This window comes from Puma concolor, chromosome F2, assembly GCF_028749965.1.
Source record: "Puma concolor isolate L17-30 chromosome F2, mPumCon1.1.hap2, whole genome shotgun sequence".
NCBI lineage: Eukaryota > Metazoa > Chordata > Mammalia > Carnivora > Felidae > Puma > Puma concolor.
The window spans coordinates 34,769,751-34,790,260 of record NC_141684.1 but is presented as its reverse complement, the minus strand read 5'-3'; the positions used below and the strand labels follow the sequence as shown (position 1 = coordinate 34,790,260).

Genomic DNA, 20,510 nt, shown 5'->3' with positions numbered 1-20,510 from the left:
CCCCAGTCCAATACAAACAAATGTGTGGTCTCACTGTGCGTGACTAATACATAGCTCACACCACTTGGGACTCACCGTGTGAATCTGACAGCCCTAGAACTGGTCCATCCGCCATTAAGTCAGAGAAGTTCAGTCACCGTCAGATGTTCCCAGCAACAGAAATTTCTAAATGCTTGCATTCAGTTTATATACTTAAGGCACAGCAGACCAGTAACAACAGTTTGGTCCCTGGATCACACGAAGAAGCTCTGTTCTAGATTATTCTATGGGTGCTGAGACTCTGGGATTACCAGCCCAAATCACACCAAGCCTGCTTCCAGGTTTTCATGGGCCTCTTCTCCCGATTCATTCACTCCCCTGGGCCAAGGGGCAACTGTTCACAGAGAGCAGTAGGGATGGAGATTGAATACGTGTGCTGGGGTGTCCATACGCATGCGTCTGAGGCCCTTTTGGTATGGGACGGAAGGGGGTATGGAAAGAGAAGGGGAATAGGCTGCCAGCTGATGGAGGAAGGGGCCACAAGGATTTGGGGCAAGAATCCATTTCTCTGCACGTCTGGAACACTTCCACAGGGCCCCCTCATTCTACAGCCTGCCAGTCAGGAAACTCTAGCAACCATTTTCTATTGTGACTTTCAGTGTTTCGAATTCTGATTTCTATCCCATGGCCACAGCTGAGGGCCTCTTAGGTTTTTGTAGAGCAAGTGGGTGACCTGTGGATGTACGTATGTGTTCTTTGGATCACTGCTTCCTCAGGTTTGATGGGACTGTGGCCTCATCAGCTCTGCCTAGTCAACCAGCCCTCCCTCTCATTGTGTACCAAATAAACTGTGCTTCTGACGTGTGCTTCTTGGCAAATAATTTCTCAACAACCTAGGAAAGGATTTTTTTTCTGTTTTCCTTAAGTGTGATTAAAAGCGAACCCAGGCTAACACCCCAAAAGAAAGATAGGCAAATGACTTGACAACTAAAACACACACACACACACACACACACACAATTAGCCAATAGGCACACAAATAAATATGGTGTCTCTACTAAATCAAGAAGTGTGGATCCAAGCAATGAGATACTTTATTTTGCCTCTTAAGTTGGAAAAGATGAGAAAAAAAAAAAGAATGAAAATATTCAGTGTTTTGTGAGGGTTTGAGTAATATTGCCGTTTCATATACTGTTGGCGGAGGGCAGTAGGGTAATTAGAGAAAAATTCATAGAGGTAAATCTGGCAATGCATCACAAAAGACTTTAAAATGTGCAAATCCTTTGAAGTCTTGAAGACACCGGTTATATTTTCTTACATCCACTGGTAGTTGATAGTAAGTCTAATGTTGGGGCGCCTGGGTGGCTCAGTTGGTTAAGCATCCAACTTTTGATTTCTACTTGGGTCGTAATCTCGCGGTTTGTGGGTTCGAGCCCCACACCAGGCCCCACACTAACAGGCTTTCTCTCCCTCTTTCTCTGCCCCTCCCCTCCCAAAATAAATAAATAAACTTCCAAAAAAAAAAAAAAAGCGTAATGTTAATCTCATTCTTGTTTCGTTTTTTTTCATTTTTTTCCCCCTCTTCTGAAGCTTTTCTCATTAATAATGGTGTTTGAAGTTTCACTCAGCTCTGTCTGGGTTGGGTTTTTCTTTGTATTTGTCTTGCCAAATGTTTGGTAGGCTGTTTCAATTTGGAGTTCCGAGCACCTAGTCAAGATTAGATCTTTCTGGCAAGCAGCCCCTATCCTGAAGCTGTCAAGGGGACCTCCAAGAGTTGCTTCATTAGAACAGATGGTGCTCCTATCTCCTGTCACTCACAGAATTCCAAGGGATCTAGGAGCTCTGTGTCATGAACTGGGGCAAAGACCCAATGTTGTGACAAAAGATCCTCCTATCACCCCTGGCACACAGGAGATTACCAGGGTTTTAGGAGCTCAATGCCAGGAACTGGGGAAAAAGACCACATATGTATTTCTTATTATATCCCAATATCCCACCTCACGGCCTGCTCCGTCATCGCTGACTGGCCTCGGCTGGTTGCCGCTGGCCTTTCTGTGGCTGTTACAGAACCTCTCCTGGCCTCTTGTCTCCCACCTGGTATCTCTCCCTTGTGCTTCCTGGACCACCTTTTCTCTTTTCAATCAGATACTCTCCATCCATGAATTCCTCGATGTAGCCCTCTTGCTTTTCGGTGAGGCTATTTATTTAAACCTCGCTCTATCATTTCTTGGCATTTGTCACGGAAGGAACACATGCTCAGTCCAATGTCTTGAGATGGAATTAAGTTAAAAAAAAAAAAAACTCTGTATAACCAGTAATTCCACTTGTAGGATTTATACTAAGGAAATAATTAAGAATAAAGCTTTAACCCCAAGGAATTTCAACCACAGTAACATTTATTGTGAAAACAAATAACCAAACTAGAGGGGATTGAATAAATGGTGATACAGGGGCACCTGGCTGGCTCAGTTGGTTGATCGTCCGGACTCTTGATCTTGGGGTCATGAGTTCAAGCCCCATGTTGGGCATAGAGCTTTCTTAAAATAAATAAATAAGTGCATACATACATACATACATACATACATGAAAACACATCCACACGATGGCAGACTAAGTGTGTGAAAACTACTATGGTGGAATACTTAATTGCATGGAAGAATGTGATTGATGGATTGTTAAGTAAACGTTTCAGGTTACAAAATTATTTTAAAGTCTCGTTTTTGCTAAAACACACACACATATTCTTTCAGAAAAGGGTAGCTCTGCATGGTGGGATTCTGAGGACTTATTTTCTTCTTTGTGGCTTTCTTCCCCCCATGCTCTTGGGGCCTGTTTACAGCACCTGTCACGGGTCATCCTCTGCTTCTCTCCCCAAGGTGTGCTGGAAGATGGACTGTCCTCCAACGGTGTGCCCCGATCGACAGCCCCAGGTGGAATATCCAACCCAGAGAAGAGGATGAGCTGTGGGACCCAGTGCCCGAATCCCCAGAGCCTCACCTCAGGCCCTCTGACCCAGAAACAGAATGGCCTGCGGACCACGGAGGTAGGTGACAGCCACAGAACCCACTTGGGACCGGAGAAAGGGGAGAAGCTTGCTTCAGGCCTGGGCCACACTGAGATGGTACCCAGGGAAGGAGCAGTGACGGCTCGCCTTGCTAGTGGAAATTCTCCATGCCCCCCTGTGTGAATATTGTTGCAAAGAAAATAGCAGGACCCACTCCACCCCACTCCCTGCCTTGAGGGTTGCTGTGTTTTTTTTTGAATCAGGGGAAATGGGCCCTTGCTAGCTGCACTCTCAAGAAAAAAACGTGTGTTTAGGGGCGCCTGGGTGGCCCAGTCGGTTAAGCGTCCGACTTCAGCCAGGTCACGATCTCGCGGTCCGGGAGTTTGAGCCCCGCGTCGGGCTCTGGGCTGATGGCTCAGAGCCTGGAGCCTGTTTCCGATTCTGTGTCTCCCTGTCTCTCTGCCCCTCCCCCGTTCATGCTCTGTCTCTCTCTGTCCCAAAAATAAATAAACGTTGAAAAAAAAAATTTAAAAAAAAAAAAAGAAAAAAACGTGTGTTTAAATACAGCTTTGCTCGGGATCTCCTCTTCACCACAGCTCTCACCGTGTTGACACTGGGGGCTGTACTGGTTCCTGTAACCAGTCTTAGGCCAGGCAGTTGGCAGGGCTCAGGGTAGACAGGGAAGGAGAGAGAAAACCGGTGTGGTAGGAGGCGAGCCAGACATCTTACCGCACACCCTTTCACCAGGCAGGCAGTGGGAGCGTCCCCAAGGGGGTCTGTCACTGCAGAATGTGGTGGCGGCATTACCCGCAGACTATTAGTGTCTGACTATGGCATCCCTGAGCCAGCTGGCATCCTTTGGATTCTTCCCTTGCCTCCAGAGCTCTTGTTGGGACGTGCTCCCCCTGCTGGCACTAGCTCCTCCCAGGGGAAAGAATGCCCTTTGAAGGCCCACAGCAGCCTCCAGGGTGGGGGAGCGGGGTAGAGGGAATGGGGTGGAGGGAGTGGGGGGGGGGGGCTTCTCCTCTTACTCCCTTCCTCCCTCACCCCCTCCTCTTCCCCATGCCCCACCCTCCTCAGAGTCCACTGCTCACCGGATGCTGATTTTCCAAACCCAATCCCACCTCCCCCCTCCACCTCCCCTGTCAAAACGTACTGGTCCTAGCCCTCAGACTGGTGCCACCTGTTTTCTGAGGCTGCAGCCGGTCCTCTGATGATAGAATTCTTGCTCACACGAGTGAGTTACCTCTTTAACCCTTGGTTAGAAAACCGGTTGCAAATTCAGCTCTGATGCTCATTAACTAAGTGGCCTGGCAGGAACCACTTAATCTCTCAGAGTCTCGGGTTCCTTATCCACACAACAGAAAGAATTCCAAAACGAGAGAACAGCGGGGCCTGCTCTTTGTAAACTGAGAAGTGCCATAAGGAAGGCAGCAAGGCTTAGCAGGAGATGGCTAGGCACACAGCACTGCAACCTGGTGGAATGAAACACCAATGGTGGCTCTTCAGACACCGTAGAAAGACACGGGTGGGGGAGGTAGACTTGAGGTTGGCCTTCCTGTGTTCCTGTTTTGCCTACTTGGCCTGTGCATGAGCTGGCCTTCTAATAGCAATTTTTTTTAAGTTTATTTATTTTGAGAGAGAGCAAGAGAGCGCACTCAAGTGTGGGAGGGGCAGAGAGAGAGAGAGAGAGAGAGAGAGACAGGATCCCAAGCAGGCTCCACACTGTCAGCACAGAGTCCCATGTGGGGCTTGGATCTCATGAACAGTGAGATCATGACCTGAGCTGAAATCCAGAGTCAGATGCTTAACCAACTGAGCAACCCAGGCGCCCTCTGAGCTGGTCTGCCAGAGACCTAATAACCAGTGCCTCCCCCAAGGGGAGGCCCCACAGAAGCTCGGTGACTGCTCTGGTGCTGGCCCTGACTTTGGTTCCCTAGCTTCCTCCCAACGCATGTGCCCTTGCCCTTTGAGTCCAGACGGTCGCGGCAGGCGGGAAGCAGCTTTGCCTGGTGTGTGGCGTGATCCACACGCTTGGTTCCTGGCCCCAGAATTCGTCACTTTAAAATTGTGCTCTGCAGTTTGCAAAGTGCTTTTAGGTCTGCAGGTGCATTAAATCCTCCCAAAAGCACCGTAAAGTAAGCATCATCCCCAGTTTACAGAAAAGGAAACAGCTCATTTGACTTAGGACATAAATAGTTCATATACGTGCTGGAGGTGGGTGCCAGGGACTTTAAATTAAAACAGGTGACTATTATAAAGATGGAGCATAGAGATGGCAAAGGACTTTTTTATTGAAGAATAAGGTGTCAGTCAGCTATTGCCACAGTAATGCTGCACACCACAGCATATCAGTGTCCAGGAGCTTCAGACGATAATTTTTTTCCTCTTGCATGCATCTTGAATGGCTAGGCCTCACTTCAGGCTCCAGGCTCTGGGTATAGCTTAATCTGTTCCATGTATATATAATTTTGGGAATCAGGCCACAAATGCAGCAGCTCTCTGAGCTATATCTTCTCATGACTATGGGAGGAAACCGAGAGGGCAAAACCAAACTTCTGGAACACTTTTCCTGTCTCTGCTCATATCACGCCACCTAATCTCCTATTGGCCCAAACAGGTCACATGGACAAGCCCAACATCAATAGGGCAAGGAAGTATACACTGTCCCTAGGGGAGAGACAGCAAAGGATTAAGGAAAATAATGCTATCTACCACGTGTCACATACATCAGAAAAACGCCCAAGTCAGTCATAAGCGCAATGAACTTTTATAAGATGCCACACCCGTGTACCATCATCCATATGAAAACATAGAACATTATCGCTACCCCAGAAGTCTCCCTTGCACTCCTCACCATGGTGACTGGGATGTGCCAATCACTCTTCACCCCTGCAACCTAACCACTCTTCTGACATCTAGCATTATAGACCAGTTTTGTTTATTTTTTAGACTTTCATAAATGGAATCATACGGTCCCTGCTCTTTTGGGTCTGGCTTCTTTTGTTCAACACTATGCTAGTGAGTGTCATCTATGGTATTGTGAGTTGCAAAGATTTCCTCATTTTCACGGTTATGTCTATTCCATTCTATGAATGTAACCACTGTGCTTGAAGGACATCAGAGTTGTTTCCGGTTTGGCCCTATTGTGAACAATACAGCTACTAACATTCTCGTGCATGCCTTTGGGTGGACATTCCTTTCTTTTCAGTATATACCTAGGAGTAGAATTGCTGGCTCATAGGATGGGGATATATTCAACTTTTATTGATACTGACAAATAGTTTTCCAAAGTGGTCATACCATTTTGCATGCTAACCAGCAGCGGTGAATTCCGGTTACGGAACCTAAGAATTTAAAGCCGTTATGTTGTGCTTAGTCTTCCTTAGGCCTGTGATAGCAACCTTGCAGGCAGGCATAGGATACTAAGCACTTTGTTATACTATTTCACTTAATCCTCACAATGACTCTAAAATCTTGACACTGTCTCCAGTTTACAGATGAGAACGGAGACTCTGAGATAGCCAAGGGAAACAGTTCCCATACCGCACACACACACACACACACACACACACACACACCCCGTGGAGCCCACCCTGGGTGTGGAGGGAGTGAGGACCTATACACACACCTGACCAGCACAGCTCCGGGGACAGGTGGCACCCATGGCTAAGCCATCCGCGGGGGATTGTTGTCACAATTCAATGAGCAATGGCTATGTTGTAACTACTTCCCAAGTGAGATCAGGGAGCAGACAGCTTCAGTTCTGAGTGTTCGGACAGTTGTTGAAGTGCATCAGTGGTCTCTGTGTCCCAAGGCCTCACCAGCCACCGGACATCTTGAGTTCCTCAAAAGCCGGGGCAAAGGTTTTCTATCTGCAATGTGAGTTTACAAGTTTACCTCTGGTTGAAGTTTCTGTCCACAGAGCTATCTCATACCAACACAGCTCTCAGCTGTGAATCTGCTCAATGATCTTCGTTTCTTCCTAAACCCTCCACGGCCTTCGACATACTACCTCTTCTAGCTGGTCTTACTCTGGGCTGAACTTCCTGCATTTTCAGTATCTTGCTCAGGCAGTATCCACTCTCCTCTTCCCTCTTCCTCTACGCTCCCGGCTGCCACAGGGATGACCTATTATCATTTCACAGCATTCCCCTGTATATCATCAGGCCACCTGGCTAATGGTTTTTTGGCGCTTTTTAAAAACTTTCTTTCTCCAGAAGAACCTGTTAATGAAGCGTGCGTCTCTATGCACCTGCTTACCGCAGTATCCCCATTCAGATTTACAAAACAAGTTTGAGTGTTAAAAGCAATCCTTGCTAGGCCTGGAAAATGTCCTCCTCAGTTCCTAAAAGCATTCTTTCGATTCATTCATGTAGTGTTCTTCCACTGAGTGCCATCTGTGTGCCAGGTGGTGTTCTGATGCCAAGGGTCCGGGAGTGGAAAGGGCACAGGTGCCCTTTGCTCTGAAGCAGTTGCCAGTTCTAATGGGCTGAGGCTGGGGAGTCAGACAATACAGAATAAACGAACAAAGGCTTTATCGATTTGAAATAGTGCTATTTATTTCAAGCAAATAGAAGGCCACTAGGAGGGGATAGCAACCCCTCTGTTTAACACAGATGCCACCCCACGGTTCAGATTGCTTTCCGAAGGGTGATGGGAACAGCTAGTGGTGCTAATGGCTGTGAGCAACGGCATCTCATGTTCCGGGCCGCTCTCCACTTCTGTCCCAGAAACAAAGCCATAGCTTTCATATTTCCATTCCTTCCGGTCCCTGTCTTGTGCCTGGTGTTAACAGGTGCTAACTTGCAAAAAAGAATGTGACAAAAACGGTCTTTTGCAAATGAGAACAGTCTCCATAGAGAGCTCTTTCTCTTTCTCTATTGCACCTTGACTTCCTCCAGTCCCTTGGGACCTTTGTGACATCTCAGCATCTTAGTAACCATCGCCTGGGTCTCCTTCCCCCAGCTCCTTCCCTGAGCTCAATAAGAACATCAGAGGAAGTTCTTAGGTGCTGTTCTCTCCTGCTAATTAATTGTTCGGGAACTCTGGGCTGCCTCCAAACCTTTGCTCTCGAATGTGCCATTTCCTCAGGCTTAGGATTCTTCTTTTGCTCCCCCAGAACTATCTCCTCAAGTATTTAGCTAAGGTAGAAATGTGTATGTGGATACAGCTCTGAGCAGATGAAGCTTGGGTGTGTGGCTGGCCTCCCAATGAGCCTTCGAGTCTTCAGAAGCTGCGTCGTTTTGAGTTGCTTTATCGTTCTTGGCAAAGTGGCCAGACTGTGCTGAAGAACTTCGCCGGCGTCCGGACTGATTCTCAGCTGAGGAGCTCCCTCCTCGAGCCCTCTCCTTCTGCTCCCCCCGCCCCTACACCCAGTGACTGACTGTTGGCAAGGCTCGGTCCAGTCCAGGGACGATGGGTGAAGCCTCGCAGAAATGGCTGTGGCCAGAGAGGGAAGCCTGACCCAGAAAGGAGGGTGGGACAAGCCCAGAATTCCTCCTGCATGGCGGCAATATGAAATACAGGAGAAGAGTTTGGAAAGCAAACAGGAGTTTCTCTTAGGAAAACAAAAACGTGTCATCAAGAGGAAGGAGGGGACAAGAGAAACATTGCGGGAAACCAGGGAGGGAGAGCTGTGAGAGGGGCACTTTGATGCACATTCTAGTTGAAGCCTGGGTAAAGGAGATAATTTAGCAGTATAGGGATATTGAGGGTGTGTGTGTGTATGTGTAGGTGTGCATGCCCCTGCTTGTGTGTGTCTGTGTCCGTGTGTGTGTGTGTGTGTGTGTGTGTGTGTGTGTAGTGACTTCCACTACCTCTATATATGCATCCATATACTGGCTACTACCTTACATAGATGAAGAATTACAAGACTAACTGTTCACCTAAGGGTCTGCCGAAGAACCAATTCGATTAGAAGACTCTCAGGGCAGAGACCGCCTTATTCTTTGCCCCCCTGAGCCTACTTCAGGGTTATGCACCTAGTATGTGCTTCCTGAGTACCTGTTGATGGAATGAGACTGGCCTAGTACTTCACGAGAATCAGAAAGGTTTCCCACAGCCCCACTCCCACCCAGCCGCCCTCCGGCGCCACCGTCCTGTGATTGATGGCTGTTCTGTGGGATCCTGTGCTTTTTCTCAAGCAGGTTCTGCTGCTTTCCTAGTGTTTGATCTACCTGAGGATCAAGTTGAAGAGCAACACCCCTTTTGGCACTCGCTACCTGTTAGATACAATCCCCTACGATGAGTAGCCTAAGTGAGTACCTTGTGTGGGGCTGTGGTCTGCACAGGATTTGCTGCAGGTCTGGAGAGTTCTGAAGAGTTTTGCCTGACCGGTGATCTGACCCCTGCCTTTGGAGGCTAGCGTCCTGGCCCTCGGTGGAGTTGCTGAGATCAAATGTTTCCTGATGGGGGCGCCTGGGTGGCTCAGGTGGTTAAGTGTCTGACTTTCGATTTCAGCTCAGGTCATGATCTCACAGTTTGTGAGTTTGAGCCCCACGTTGGGCTCTGTGCTGACAGTGTGGAGCCTGCTTGGGATCCTCTCTCTCACTCTCTCTGCCCCTCCCCTGCTTGCATGCATGCTCTCTCTCTCAAAAAATAAATAAATAAACTGTTAAAAAAAAGTGTACTGATGACCTCAAATTAATGCCATGAAGCAGCAAATAAAATCCCAGAATTTGGGAACAGCTAGATGTATTGTCTGTCTCCCTTTAATGGAGCTTCACTGAAAAGAAGAAAAATGTCTTGAGTTGTAGCTGACAAGCCTTGGTCTTGTATCTTTTGGGAAGGAGAAGAGGGAGCTGATATTTTCAGAGTGTCTGCAATGGTCCACACACACCGCATATGGCATCATCTTACCCCTCACCCAAGGGGAAGCGGCAGCATTTCCCTCTAGGGAAAACAGGCTCAGAAAGGTTAGGTACTTGGCCAGCATGGCACGGGGAAGAGTGATTTGTCTGTGTTGGACTTCAAACCCCGGTCTGTCTGCCTCCAAATCCCATGTTCCTCATTCCCATTACCAAAAACAAAATGGTGGAGAATCCAGAGTAATTTTTAGCAGAGTTGTAGGAGGCTGGATGCGGGACCCAGGACTATCATCTTCAGTTCAACCCACCCCCTATATTGACATTGGCCTTGGGCAGATCACGTTGGCTTAAGTGACTTCTGCTGCCTCATCGGGAAAGGAAGCACAGTACCATTTCTGGCTGTCTCTCAGGGATGGTGCAAGAAGTAATCAATTGTAAGCATAATGCAAACACTGTAGGAAAGTTCTAGGGCAGGGCAGTACAAACAAGTGCTGTTCCCAGGACATTTTTTCTCTTTCTTTCGGAAGATTTCTTTTCATACGTGTGTTCATCAAGTTATTTGTTGGGTGTCTATTATGTGACAGGCACTAAATTTTATTCTGGGGATACCACGGTGAACACAACAGATTGGGTCCCTACCTTCTTGAAGTTTATAATCTGATGAAGATATAGAAAACACATAAGTAAACAAGCAAATATGTAATCCAAGCCGCGGTTAAAGGCCAGGAGGGAAGTAAAGAACCCTGGGAGAGAGAATAGGAAGGCCCTCAGCTCATATATGCTTCGAAAAGCCCTGAAAGTTTCCACAAGAAATCCTTAGCTGTGGTTACCCCTGGCGAAAGCACAAACATGGCCGGAGGGTGGGAGCGATGTTACTTTTCATTGTACCCTTCTCTACTCTTTGAATTTCTTTTACCATAATTATAGATGGCTTTTATAAATAAAAAATACAGTTATACTGAAAAATTGGTGTCTGAAAAATCATAATCTTGGTTAAGCCTTGCTTTTTTCTTCATTGTGTGTGAGGAAATGCGGAAAGGTTTGTGCAGTATCCTGTGGGGTATGGATATATTTGTGGAGTCAAAGGAAAGTGGAGAACACCTGTATTCCCATTTGGGGGGAAAGTGAGAACAAAGGGCTGAGCAGACTCAGCCGCACCCCTGAGTCCAGGCCTCCCGGAACAACCACGCAGCCCCCGCTTTCACGGGGAATGTCGTTGTCTTCTAAACCCCTAGAGAAACAGTCCATCTGGGTTTGAGGCTGCCAGGAAGTTATCACAGTCAATCTGGTTACCCTTGAGATAATGGCAGCCAATAAATTACTTTTAATTAAAGAGGCAGTACCAAGAGGACTAAAATCCATGATTCACAGAGTTCTACACCTGCAGAAATTAAAATGAGGCACAGGGAAGAACAGAAAAGCTGTAAAACTGAGTGAGAATCAAGAGGTGGCCCATTAACAAGAGTCAGTGGTGATAAAACTCACAAAAAAAGAATTTTAGAAGTGGAGGAAGGATTGCATTAGCAGACAGCCACAAAAGAAAAAGGTGCCAAATAGGTTTCTCTCATCACTGAGTTGGGAACCAGAAGATTTTTTTTTTTTTTAAGTCAGTAATTGCAATTGGGACATGTTTTCTTTTCCTTTAGTTAAATAAAGGGAGTGGGATGTTAAATAAAAAGGTTTGGCTGGCTGAGAACCACATCAGAGAGAAAAATATCTATAATACAAAATGTCAGAGGTTCTTTTTTAAATGCTTGTTTATTTTTGAGAGAGACAGAGGCAGAGTGCGAGTAGGTAGGGACAGAGAGAAAGGGAGACACAGAATCCGAAGCAGGCTCCAGGCTCCGAGCTGTCGGCACAGAGGCTGACACAGGGCTCGAACCAACGAACCACGAGGTCATGACCTGAGCCGAAGTCTGATGCTTAACCGACTGAGCCACCCAGCGCCCCTAAAATGTCAAGAGGTTCTGAGGACCAAAATGGGACAATTGTCCCACGTATCCACATAGCTCTTCTCTTGTAGAAGGGCAAAGTAACTTCTCAGGGCTTCTAGAGAAAATAATCTGGCATTGTAGCCCTCTTTCTCATCTTTCTCCCTCTCCTTCAGGCTTGAAATCTGAGATTTCCAACTTGTAACTAGATCACAGCAACGACCGACCTCCTGAATGTCTGTGCTGCTGTAAAAGGGGTGGACGCCTTTCTGCTGATGCCTCAGACTTGAAAGCTTCTCTTTTATAAAACGCTTCCAAGAGAATGCACTGTTGTTCTAATGTTTAATTACCAATACAGCGTAATTGTTTGAAAGGGACTTGTTTGTGGCTTCGAACCCGTATCCGTCATTGGAGTAAAGAACTCCAGTGCCTTTTATCCAAATGTATAACCTTGCAGAGGTATTGTCCTTGTTGTTTGGACACAGGAGTAGCAAGAGCCATAGTTTAGGTAGAATAAGAAGGCTTTCCATTTAAATTTAGTATGTTCGACATCACCGTTTTGCAAATAGAATTAATGTTAGCTATAACTGGGGTGACTGTTCTGGTTTGCAGCGGCCTGAGCAGGCTCCCAGAATGTAGGACTTTCAGTCAATTTGGGGCAAACCAGGGGAAGTTGGTCACCCTATTAATGCTAAGTGACATGCTTAATTCTCTCAAAAAGCCTCACAGAGTATCAGGCATTATCTCCCCATTTTTCAGGTAAGGGAACTGAGGCTCAGAGGTTAAAGCAACATGTCTTGTGAAACTAACTGGTGACAAAGCCTTGCCCTAAGTCCAGGTCTGTCTGGCCCCAAAGCTTGTGCTCTGAACACCACCGCTAGGGCAGGCTTCTCTGGATATACAGATTTAAGAAGTTGCAAAAAGCAGGGGCACCTGGATGGCTCAGTCGGTTGAGCAGCCAACTTGGGCTTGGGACATGATCTCACAGTTTGTGGGTCCGAGCCCTGTGTCGGGGCTTGCTGCTATCAGCACAGAGCCCGTTATTGCAGATCCCACTTTGGATCCTCTGTCCCTTTCTCTCTCTCTGCCCCTCCCCTGCTCATGCTCTGTCTCTGTTTCTCAATAGTAAATAAACGTTTAAAAAATTTAAAAAGTCATACATAGTCTGTGGCTGTTCTGGGAATGACTATTTTGTAGCCTTGGACTCTCTACTTAACCAGGCTAGGAAATTAAGAATCATCCAGCTATTAAATTTTTGCTTATATTTTTAAGCTTAGAGAAGCAGACTGAAATACAGAGCAGAGCATTTTCTGGGTATAATCTTTAACAACCTTTTGTGAAATCTTGCCAGTAAATCTAGAGGAAAGTAGTTGTACCGTTTGGAAAGTTTACATTTCCGTTCTGGAAAGCTCTCTGACTGCCCACCAGTTTGAGAGGAATGCTGCCGTCACCTTGGCTCCTTTCAAATACAGCCTCTGTGTCTCTATTCCATGCCCCAGTCCTCAAAGCTTGTGTGCAATTGCACCCCAAATGGAAATCAGATGGAATCAGCCTCAGGATTGCCACACTTTTCTTTAGGAGAAACCAAATTGGGGGTGGGACTTTATGGGTTCTCTGCTTTTAGTGAGAAATAAACCCATCAAAGTCATTGCTAGCCCTGGTGCCAGTTCAGGCTTTGGAAGAGCTGAGTTGTAAGACTGATTCCTTAAACAGCATTGACTTCGGGTCGTTAAAGCAAGGGGACATTGACAAATGCAGTGTGTTCATTCATTCATTCACCCACTAATTCAGCCAAACCTAAATTGAGAACCTGTTCCGTCTCAGATGGTAATAGGCACTGGGCACATGAAGAGGAAAACAGTAAAATCCTAGCTCATGAAATCAATGGGTAAGACTCAAATTGCATATGGTCAATATTATCCCTTAAATACCTCTCAAATCACCCATAAAGTATTCTTAGGTCAAGTTCCCTAGAAGCAGAACCTACGATGAGGATTCTTGTGCAAGCAATTGATTGAAAGAGTACTCTCAGGGTGCCTGAGTGGCTCGGTTGGTTAAGCGTCCCAATTCTTGATTTCAGCTCAGGTCATGATCTCACGTTTCACGAGATTGAGCCCATGTCAGGCTCTGCACTGACAGCACAGAGCCTACTTGGGATTCTCTCTCCCTCTCTGTCTACGCCCCCCCCCCACCTCTCTCAAAATAAATAAACATCAAGAAAAAAAAAAGAGTACTGTCAGGTGAAGCCCATTTGGTAATAAGGGAAGCAGGATGGGGCAGGGGACCCAGTTCAGCAAATATGTGAGCTCTGCTGACTCCCTCAGGGAGCCTGGTCCCACAGGGGACTCTGGAGCATGAAGACATCACAGATTTATATCCCCTTGAGGCAACATGGCCAGCCTTTTATATTCCCAACCATCAGACATGGGCTTTGGGCTGTCTCCAGGAATTAGTGTGTGACCTCTGTGGCATTTCTGAGCAAGGTGGCTCTGATCAGATGAGATGTCATCTGATCAGACAATTCTTAAAAACTGGGTGCTGCTGTGGGCAGTTAGACAAAACTCACAGCATCTGGGGGTATGGATGCACCAGGCACGTAAAGAGAATCTGGAGGGGGCGTCTCCAGCAGCTACCACACAGGATGTATGTGACATGGTACAAACCACCTATCATTTGTTAGTAAATTAACCAGGCCAATTTATTTTTCTCCAGTGGTGCACTAGTCCACCATTTCTTTGGACGCCCTACAGCTGAAGTAGTTGGCTTGTATTCGGGGGCCATATTGTATTAAAAACACGCATCTGTCTGCATCCACGCCCAGCGGGGAGACTCTCACGCCCTGGGAGATGCTTCCTCAGATCTGAGGCTGACTGTGTTTTCCAGGAAGCAGATGCTGCGATGTCATTATACAGGATGCTCATTGGGAAGTGCCCTGTCAACCCCTGCGGAGGGGAGGGCCGGAAGCAGGAGTGGGCAGAGGAGAAGGTGAGCCAGAGGCAGGCCTAGCAGTAGCCGCAGCCGAGCCCGCCCCACAGGGAGCTCTGGAGCTAAGTGGCTGCTCAGAGCCAGCCTGCTTTGTACCAAAATGGCCAGGCCTTCATACCCTGCACTGGGCCACCCTGGCAAAGGCATGACCCAGGGTGAGGGGGCTTTCTGCAGCTGAGACACCCCAAGGGGACGGCTGGAAGTGATTCACTGACTGCACTCCCAGCTGCTAGGCAGCAGGGCTCCCTGGAGTGGGATTGGGCAGCACATATCTCTGTCTACTACGGAGACGACTCAACAGGACCCCTCTCGCGCTCGCTGCAAGCATACAGTTGAGCGGAATGGACACAAAATCACTCCCCACTAAGTTAAAGTTTACTCTTGAGGTGGGGCATATAGGGTACAAGAGCCTACAGTTTAGTCAATGTTTTAGTATTTTTTTTTTCAACGTTTATTTATTTTTGGGACAGAGAGAGACAGAGCATGAACGGGGGAGGGGCAGAGAGAGAGGGAGACACAGAATCGGAAACAGGCTCCAGGCTCCGAGCCATCAGCCCAGAGTCCGACGCGGGGCTCGAACTCACGGACCTCAAGATCGTGACCTGGCTGAAATCGGACGCTTAACCGACTGCGCCACCCAGGCGCCCCAATGTTTTAGTTTTTAATATGAATTCTGGACTTTGATCATTTTATCTTCACTTAGAAGCAAATAATTTATCTTCCTTTTTACTTATACTTACTGAATCTTTTTTGTGTGTGTGTCAGTTTTATTTAGCAAAAGGCATTATATTGAGAACCTTAATTCATGACCTTATTTAATCCTTACAATAATCTTGTGAGGTAAGTCCCGTTGTTATCCCCCATTTTACAGGTGAGAAAACTGACGGTTAGGTTAGACAAAACTTGCTCAGGGGCGCCTGGGTGGCTCAGTTGGTTAAGCATCTGACTCTTGGTTTCGGCTCAGGTCATGATCTCACGGCTCTGTGGGTTTGAGCCCCACATCAGGCTCTATGCCGACAGTGCGGAACCTGCTTGGGATTCTCTCTCCCTCCCTCTCTCTCTGCCCCTTCCCCACTTATGCTATCTCTCTCAAACATAAATAAATAAACTTAAAAAAAAAAAGAGAGAGAGAAAAGAAAGATTCTATGATGAAAAATATTTAAAAAAAGAAAAAACTCGCACATAGTGAAATTATCTAGTCGGTCTTTAACTACAAGCCCGTCTGGCTCCAAAGCTCAACTCCTTAACTGCTTTACTAAAGCCGGCTGTGAAACCTTTCACACTACCCCTTGATGGACCTTCGCTAATTAATGCATTCATTCAACAGTGTTTTACTGAGCATGCCTGATGCCAGGCTCTGTGCTAGGTCAACATGAGAGTTTCAACAGAGAAAGCTTTGAAAAGGAGGACATGTGCATGTGTTCCTGTGGGTCGTTCTTCTTGCCTGTGTGTGCGCGCGTGTGTGTAGCAATCTCAGGAGATTAATGCAAACCGGGATGTGTTCTACTAACTCAGTTCATGATGTTAACCTTTCTAACAGGCTAAAAGAGACGCTAAGCGAATGTCTGCAAAAGAAGTCACCATTAATGTTACAGACAGTATCCGACAGGCGGACAGAAGTCGAAGAATCTCGAAGAACTGTGTTAACTAGCAGGAGCGTTCGGCTGGCAGCGCCGGTGGACAACTCTGGTGCCCTCCACCTACTGGAGCCCATCAAGGAGCCTTGAAGAAGCGGGTGGCCCCTGCTGAACGTGAGCGCTGCTGAGTGCCCTGAGGGACCGTCTTACCAGGCGCAGGGACGTTCTCTGCGCCCTCCTCACCACAGAGCTGTACTGACACAGTGCTTGCATATGGTGATACGCTGCAGTGACCGTGCCTGTCTGCAGCCCCTGCGATGCGGTCTGACGTGGCCGTGGTGAGCGAGAGCCACGGGCGGGTTTGTGACACGGAGAAAAGTGGACGGAGTGCGTTTCCTGGGAGAACGACGCGCACGTGGGCTCTCAGCCCCGCCGGCCGTGGCGGTGTGCGCTCTTGCTGGTCGGCCTGTTCCTTCGTTCTGTCTTTCCGAAGGAAGCCCACCGTCGGAAAGCTTACCGTGTTCACTTAACAGTCGTCTTCCGCCCACCTGTAAACCCAGATGTAGGAGAGACCGAGAAACAGGGAAAACCCCTGTGACACCCGTCTCCTGAGCTCAGTCCGAGACAGATTCAGAGATCCAGTGTCACACAAACTAACCCCGCCCGCGCTCACAGCATGTTTGGGGAGGTCTCTGTGATGCAGTCACACCTGTCTCTCATCTGCCTTCAGTGTCCCCCCCCCCCCCCATACAGGTGTCCGTGTCTGCCCACGTACCGCAATATCGTGGTCACCGTGGTCAACACATCCGACCGGGACGGCCCTCAGGGCTCAGCCAGACATTGCATTTCAGAGCGTCCCAGTTCTCTTCGCTTGTGCTCTTTGAGTGTCTGTTCTCTCCAGTTGGGTCAGTTGGGTCATTTGCAGTTGTTAACCAAAGCGTAGACACTGCTCGCAAGAGGCAGATAATCCAGAACATACTGGCAGCACATAGCCTCTCGTTCACAGCACCAGGCCTACGGCTATGTCGTGTGCTGTGAAGGAATCGCTTTATTTTTTTTTTTTTATTTTTTTTTAACGTTTATTTATTTTTGAGACAGAGAGCATGAACGGGGGAGGGGCAGAGAGAGAGGGAGACACAGAATCGGAAACAGGCTCCAGGCTCTGAGCCATCAGCCCAGAGTCCGACGCGGGGCTCGAACCCACGGACCGCGAGATTGTGACCTGAGTTGAAGTCGGACGCTTAACCGACTGAGCCACCCAGGCGCCCAAAGGAATCGCTTTAGAAAGGCAGTGCCGAGTTGATGTGCCATCACATTGACCGACGTGCACTGTGTTAGAAATCAGAGGCAGTAAAAAAAATATTTTGATAGATTAAAATTATCTAACATTCCTTTACACGTGTTAAGGTGGAAGCATCTTCCTCCAAAGTAATGTAGCATAATTTTAAACGATTGTTAACATGCCTGGACTGGGAAAGGTAGGACTAAAGTTGTACCAAATGATACCAATAAACTCCATGTTTAGCAGAAATGGGCAGCCTGATGGTGTGTGTTTATGTAATACGGTCCAGAGAAGTGACATGTAGGTTAACATTTAGAAACTTGGCCTCATTACTTGTTAATTTTGTTATTCCTCAAACACAAGCACGGCCTCCCTCCCTTCCTCCCTTCCTCCCTCCCTCCCTCCCTCCCTCCCTCCCTTTGGTAGACTGTATATTTATTCGTTAAACATTGAATACCAGCCCTGGATCAGGCACCTTGCAGATGCTAAGAGATTTTGAGTCTGGCCAGTCACCCTTGTATATTCTGAATCTGACAGTGGACTTCATAACTAGGGGACTAACTTAGACCCTAAAGTGTAGGGTATGTTGTGAATTCTCACTTTTACATTCAGGGTAGCTTTCTCTCCTAGACCGGATCTGGGTGTTCTCCTAGTCACTGCACAAGCCTTTTTACCATACACAAAGCTACAGTTTTCCCAAACCTCTATCATTTTGATTCTTTGAGAAAGGGCTTTTAAAGAACTTCATGTTCTGAAAATTAAATAATAATACAATACAAGCAAGATCTGTGGCTCCGATGTCCCCACTGGCGTTACTCAGCAGGAGCCCCCAACTGCCAAAGGTTGACAACAATCCTGCAAGTTCAAGGGCTCGTTCTCCTAGGCACATGTGTCGTGTCTCTGTGTGGGTGTTCCTTCCCCAGCATGCCCCTGTCCGTGGGTCGCGGACTACACCAGTTTCTCTCTACAGCCTCGTTTGTGCTTCATGTAACTGTTGCACCTTGCGGTGGAATGCATTAACTGGAGAGGGTATCTCTGTTTAATAGAAACAATGTCTCACTTCTGGGGGAGAAAGGAATGAGGGGCATATATGATCTGCGCCTCCCTGGCACAATCTGGATTTCACAAAAAGGTAGTGATCAGAAGTTAAACCGTGTTACTGGAAATTCACCTGCAGTTTTTTCCTGTGTGTATGATACAAGAACTGATTCTCACTATTCTCTTAACATAACACTTTCTATTGCAAAGTTTGTGTCAATAAAGTCATCAATTTCAAACATATAGACGATACAGAGAGTCTTTACTGGAACCTTCAATTTATATTTAGAGCTATTTAGATTTTTTCTTCTTTGATACAAAGGCCATATATATATATATATATATATATATATATGATCTCTGTGAACCCTTCATAAAGCTTTATGAAGTAGGTAAGGAGAACTCTATTCTCCAGTTTACAGTTCTTAAAGTATTTATAGTCACTTAACTAGTAAGCCATGCAGAAAGGATTCAAGGGAGGGAAGTCTGCCTGCAAACCCAGTGGTTTTTCCAACACGTGGGGTGGTGTCTTTCCTGCCAACGAGGTCTGATGTGCCTGGGACACCGAGCTATTCTGAGGGGAATCATCACTGAGCCTGAGAGGAAGTGAAGCCCCAGTCTGAGAGGGTAGCAGCAGTGACCGAAGAGGGCTGGAGAGGGCTTGGGGAATTCGGATCTAACTCGGGCTTCCTTATCCCTCCAGAGAGGGTGACCCTGACCTAGTGTGAGAGAGCACTTTCAGTGAAGGTCAGAAAGAAGAGAGACCTCACGATTGAGAGGAGATTGGAATTGCAGCCATCAGAAGAGCTAAGACCTCAAGGTGAGAGAAGCCACGGCAGCCAAGGACCTCCCTGATCTGCCCAGGCCCCACGCACTCCTTGGGAGCACAGGCCAAGGACCGTATCTCCTCACCCTTTCCCGCTGCCACCTCCACAGTGTCCCCCCTCCCCCCAGGCCACCTGAACACACTCCTGTCTGGATTCCCTGTCCAAGCCCTGTTTATGACCCTCACCACCCCCACTCACCGACTAGCCCAGCCTGCCACAGAAATGTATCGCATCCGTATTTGCTCCCCTAAGCAGGGTTCACAAAACCACCGGGGTTCACAAAACCTCTCTGCTGAACCAAATGGCAGACATGCTTCATTTGTCTGTCACGGTGTCAAAACCCGAGGATTTCACAGAAAAGGCCAGCTCTGGCGGAGACTTGTCGTTGAGAACTCCAATATCCATTCTCCCCTTCTTTCTTAGCTGGCCACATGTCCACTCAGAAGAAAGATTATACTTTCCGGCCTCCTTTGCAGCGAGGAGTAGCTGTATGATTTAGTTCTGGCCAATGAAATGAAATAATAGGCCACGAAGCTTCCGGGGAATCTTATAAAAGAATGGTCAGGTTCTTTCTTTTCTCCTTTTCCTTCCTGCTCCCTGGAATGAGGAGTAATGGCTGGAGCCACAGCAGTCCACTGGGTCATGAGGGAACCTTGGAAATGGAAACCATGCTGAGCGGGGCAGTAAATTAGAAGTTTAGGTCCCTCATTCCACTGAGCCTCCGTGAGTCCAGGACTACACGTCCCAGACCTCTTTTGTGTGAGACAGAAATACACGTCTACCTCACTTAGGCTACTCTTTCAGGTCAGTACTCCCAGCCGAACCCAATTCTAGCTGATACAGAAACTTTCCATCTTCTTTTGAAAGCTCGGGAGATGTGACGCCCCTGGGCTCTTGTTGCCACTCAGACACAGCTGGCTGGAGCTGATAAGGCCACATTAGTCGAAGTTATGGGGGTCTCTAGACGGTCATGGCCCCCGCCACTCATTGTGGCTTACACACAGCTTACAGCCTCCAGATTGGTGGTACCTGCCTGAGCCCTTTGGCATTTGCAACCCCTGCGCCAGATTGTGTTCTC

General features: G+C 47.5%; 1 protein-coding gene across 4 annotated transcripts in view; it reads left to right on the top strand.

Moving 5' to 3' along the window:
* Positions 1-20,282, top strand: part of BAALC (BAALC binder of MAP3K1 and KLF4) — an 89,645-nt gene extending 69,363 nt beyond the window's left edge. Inside the window, exons 2-3 of one of the 4 annotated variants that reach the window (XM_086695743.1) lie at positions 2,856-3,022; positions 19,309-20,282. In XM_086695743.1, coding sequence (XP_086551869.1) covers positions 2,856-3,022; positions 19,309-19,317 — 176 coding nt within the window. In that variant the 3' untranslated portion in view covers positions 19,318-20,282. Of the gene's footprint in view, positions 1-2,855; positions 3,023-9,132; positions 9,610-11,899; positions 12,813-16,248; positions 16,497-19,308 lie in introns of those variants that run through there. The other 3 variants (XM_086695741.1, XM_086695744.1, XM_086695742.1) reach the window with 3 other exon arrangements.
* Positions 20,283-20,510: the final 228 nt, after the last annotated feature.